The following is a 5,000-nucleotide window of genomic DNA, read 5'->3' as shown; positions in this document are numbered from 1 at the left end:
AAACCTCAATTCTCATCAATATACCACCTGGTAGTCATACAGCATCGTACTACCTTACTATTTACCACGAAAATGGTGTCAATGGAATCCTCTCATCCTATGCTATACATATATATTATCCACAATCTTGGCCCCGAAGCAGGGGAGCCATGAGGGAGGTCTGGGAAATGGCAGAATAATATTAGGTTATATGCACATAAATATCATAATCGTGTACAACATCTTAACCTAACGGCATAGTTAACCATACTATAGTTTGATGTTTCCTCTAGCCAAGGTGTGGCTTCGCCCCTCACCCCCTCCCCTCCTTCTTGGAGCACTTCGTGCTACTTACCTTGACCTTACTTACTTTCACTAGGCTTGAGGCTAGCCCCGCTAGACCCCCCCCACCCCCCCCACCCCCCCATTCAGAGTATTGGAGCATTGGAAAAAGGCATGCCTTATTGCCATCATATCGGCTATGTAAACATCACGATTATACATTTCATAGGTTCTACTGCTCGCGGCTGTGGATATGTAGTAACCCCGACAGGATAACTATTTCCAGACACCGCTACCACCGCTTATGTAATCCAGAGAACTACCAATGCATAGAATTTCCCGCAGGCCGCTGGCCCTCCTGATATCGGGGCAAAGATTGTGGGATACGGGGGTCGAATCAAGGACCATCATATATGAGCAGGAGAGGGTCAGGAGAATCCACTGACACCAATATCGTGGTATTTAGCGACGCTGCACTATTCTGAATAAATACCTAACAGAAATACTACTTACACTGTTATAATCACGCATTTGTGGGTAATGCTATACAAGTTGCCAATAGTCGCCATGGCATATTTGATACGAGGGTAGAGTGGATCGCTACAATTCTCTATCACACAAGTAATAATAACTCACTAAAATAAACTTAGTTTGAAATCCCAACCATAGATGACACCACCCTCTCCTAGCACCAGAGAAAAAGAAAGCCTTGAAAGCCATTTACGGTATCTACCGAGCGCCAGCTTCAGAGAGCGATGGCACACCTCAAGGCGCCAGTCTCCAGCTCTCAAGTGCCGCTATTCAGAAGGAGCAAGTAAAAGGAGAGGAGGAAGGCGATCCAAATAATGTGCAATGTCTGCAATGTGCCCCTGTACCAGTATGGCTGCTTTGTCCTCTGGCAGTTGCACCCGTAATCACAGGTCTCCTTCCTCTTCCCCATATTTTCATTCAAGTTCATCTTGTTCATTTTGTATTTGCTTTCAGAAGTACACGCATACGAAAAATTAAGTTTCTTTTTGTGTCCTATCACAAAAAAAAATCATATAGTGATATGGGCCCTATACTACAATTTTGGTGAACACTGTCATATGGCACATATAAGCCTTACAAGATAGTATAATACAAATGAAAGACGAACACAAATGTAGCTTTAGTATTATGCTAAATAAGTGAGAGTGTGAAAAGTCCCAATACGTTGGATGAAGCTCCCTCTCTCACGAATTTGACGTATTGAAAGGAATCTGACAAAATGTTCACATAGTCTAATGTCGGATTTGATCTTAAGCCACAAAGGTGTATAGTGCGTTCACACACCGGTATCGCCCCCCCCCCTCCCTCCCCCCCCCAGATGGCGCCTGGCGTCGGCAGATGGACCAACCCGCCAATCACGGTCCTGCTGTTCTGCGCGCAGGATCAAGTCCGAACTTCTCCTGGTTCAGCGTGGCAAATGTGGAAAGCCCTAGAAGTGAGTATGGGTAACTTCACAGCGCTGTTGATATCACTGACAAGTTTCGATTACAGCCTCGTCAGAAATTGTGTTTCCAGTCCTGGGGGTTTCCTAGCACCCTGGCACTCCAGGATCCCGGGATATCCCGCACCGGTAATACTTGTGCTAACCTTCGCTATTTACTTTGCTGACTCCTCATGCTTCATTAGGGTAGTTTCTGTGGATTGTTTGATAGATAATTCATTTGATACTTTATATTACACTGAAGTAAAGTTCTCTTCATCAATTGCTAACTGGTGTAGACATAAGTATATGGTATGACTAAAAAAGCATATTTTTAAGTGGTCTGATTCCGTTAGTCAAGAATTAAACCCATAGACATTTGGATTAGCATTCAAAGTTACCCATTCTAAAAATAAGAATATTATAACAAATGCCATACTCCACTAAAAAAAGACTAAAACGAGCAATTGAATGACCTGTGAGAATCAACTTACACACACAAGCCACCTAATGTCACATCTAAAGTTGTTCATGATATAACTCTTCAAGAATCATGACTTTTCAGGCCCGGGAAACCCTAATCAGAATTACACGTAATCCTGAGTTTCAACTCCATTATTCTGCCAGTATGTACAGCAGCTCGGACAGGTTAGGAATCCCGTGATGACATATCATTCAGCTTGTGGCCTTCCTTTGTGCCAAAAGCTGTCGCTGCTATATGTCTTTTTCTGTGCTTTTGTGTGTGTGGTTATATTGATAACTCTTGTGTACTACATTTGCATTTCTTATTTTTGAAAAAGGTTTTATTTGAGGAAGGGGTCACAAAGATATAAACAATAACACATAATTTTATCAAAACTAGAGTCAAATACGAACACACTATGTGGAAACATCAAAAAAAAAAAACAGGTAGGAAACATAAAAGAATGATACATACTTTTTGTACTGGAAGAACTGTCCATGATAATGTTATGGAACGAAGTAGCCACATATAGTAATGATAAATATCCTTAGTACTACTTTTATGTCAAAAATGCCTGCTCATGAAATTGAGTAATTTCATCTAGAAGAAAACGGACAGATCTGACACAAGAACGGTAAACCCTTACGGGTGTCCTCATTCTTCTAGAGTTAACCTTACAGTAACATGTAAAATACACAATAGATTCAAGAATGCCACAGTCAAGAAATATCAAGACTTTACGATTATTTAATAGAATACTGTCAGAGACACAATATATGAAATATAAATAAGGAAAATCGCCTGACTGTGGCGTGAATTTTACAACAGTTCCTTCAACACACTTCCCTCGCTCCCCTTCCTTCCCTTCCCAACCTCCCTCTCTCCCTCTTTCCCTCCCTCCATCAACCCTCCCTTACCCCTCTCTCCCTCTGTTTCTCCCTACTTCCTTCGTATCCCTCCCACCCACCCTCCTTCCATCCTCCCCCCCTTACCCCACCCCTCCCCTCGAGCGCAGGCCCCCTACGCGTCGCAGGTGGCGGTGGCGGGCGCGTCGGGGGGGACGCAGCCGTTGTAGGTGATGGAGACCGTGGTGGCGCGGTCGGTGCTGGTCACGAGGACGCCGTGCGTGAGGACGGTGGTGGAGCGGATGGTGATGACCTGGTCCTGCAGCAGCCTGGCGGAGCGGAAGGAGGAGCCGTCGGCGGCGTCGCCGGCAGACGAGCAATCGCAGGAGGGCATCACGACCTCGGCGACCTCGTAGGTGGAGCTCTCCGACCCGTCCTGCGCGGGGGGGGCCGTCAGGCTGCGGAGGGAGGGGGGGGGGACTGGGTCACAAACTCAGCGAAGAAGCGCAGCTCTTGCGTCTACTCTTACTGCTGTTGCTTCTACTGGTAGTGTTGTTGCACTGATGCCGTTAACGCATCAGTCATAACAATGTAGTTGTATTAAAAGTATAATGTTCATATGGTAGCAACAGCAACAATAATAATAATAATGATAACGATAATGAAATGATGATAATGATAATGATGATGATGATGATGAGGAGGAGGAGGAGGAGGATAGCAATGATGATGATAATGACAATAATAATAATAAAGAGGATAGTAATAATAATAATGATAATAATGACGATGAAACAATAATAATCATAATAATAATAATGATAATGATAATAATAATAATAACAATAATAATAATAATGACAATGATAATAGTAGAGGCCCCCCCCGCCCGCGCTCACCTTCCCCTGAGCGGCGCCCGCGTGGCCTCCGGGTGGATCATGGGGCTGAGGCTGGGCACGTCGGCGCTGGGGCACGCCGACACGCCCGCGACGGAGGTGGTGCAGGTCGGGTACACCACCACCGTGTAGGTCGAGGTGGATACGGCCGTGTGCAGGACCTTCTCGATGGTGAATTCCCTCGTCTGCTGAACCTGCTGGCGCTCATCCTGCTCGGCTTGGAGGCTCGGCGTCAGCAGGGCGAGGGCGAGGGCGAGGAGCAGCGCAGCGGCAGAGCGGGTGGAAGTCAGCATTTTGGCGGGTCACTTGCTCAGCCTATTTTGCTCTGGAACAATACGGAGGAATGGGAGAAATGGGAGGCAGGGAGACTGTGTGCCTTTGCTTTACTTCTATTGGATTCCTTTCGCTCTTTTGGATGAGTGGAGGAATTAGTGATAAAAGTAAGGTGAACAATAAAATGATAAGCATAGCGAATAAAGCTCACACATAATAATGATGATGCTAATGCTAATGCTGATACTGATAATGGCATAATTATACCAATAATGATGATGATACTGATAATGACAGAAATATATCATTGGTGAGGATATTAATGATAACAACATAGACTAAGATGATCATGATTCATGGTAATAATACGAAACAACGACGATGCTAATGATAGTTATAAAGATGACTATCTTTTTCGTCAATATTATTATAAAGGTCAATATATTTATCATCTTATTCTCATTTTGTTTTTGACATTACTAGCATCTGATGACATTTGTTTTCATCGCCATCATCATATCTAAATATATCTAAAATTTCAAGGACCGGATCCTATTCATACTCGAGCAGTTTCCAGCAATGATGTGCTTGAGATAGTATAGATAGTATGAAGAAGAAAAAATGGGAAGAACAAGGAACAATAAGATAATGTGACCGAACATAATGCATAAGCCGCAAATGGCATTGTAAACAAACCCCAAAACAGCAGCTTAAAAACAGCACGTGCGCTCTCGTTTCCCAGTGCTGTGACACCCGCACACTAACACGGAGGCTGTCATGTACCGTACGTAACCCGCAATGTGGACGAGACC

The 5,000-nt window shown here is 44.3% G+C and overlaps 1 protein-coding gene across 2 annotated transcripts in view; it reads right to left on the bottom strand.

The window, feature by feature from the left end:
- Nucleotides 1–3,159: 3,159 nt before the first annotated feature.
- The window catches only part of LOC122249583 (uncharacterized), a 10,342-nt gene continuing 8,501 nt past the window's right edge, over nt 3,160–5,000 (bottom strand). For both annotated transcript variants that reach the window (XM_043010572.2, XM_086547067.1), the window contains exons 2-3: nt 3,919–4,240; nt 3,160–3,477 (exon numbers count right to left, since the gene is read on the bottom strand). In XM_043010572.2, coding sequence (XP_042866506.2) covers nt 3,195–3,477; nt 3,919–4,208 — 573 coding nt within the window. In that variant the 5' untranslated portion in view covers nt 4,209–4,240 and the 3' untranslated portion in view covers nt 3,160–3,194. The remainder of the gene's footprint in view (nt 3,478–3,918; nt 4,241–5,000) is intronic.

This window comes from Penaeus japonicus, unplaced genomic scaffold, assembly GCF_977035675.1.
Source record: "Penaeus japonicus unplaced genomic scaffold, GWHDUDI00000001_assembly GWHDUDI00000019, whole genome shotgun sequence".
Taxonomy (NCBI): domain Eukaryota; kingdom Metazoa; phylum Arthropoda; class Malacostraca; order Decapoda; family Penaeidae; genus Penaeus; species Penaeus japonicus.
This window is presented reverse-complemented; position numbering and strand designations above follow the sequence as displayed.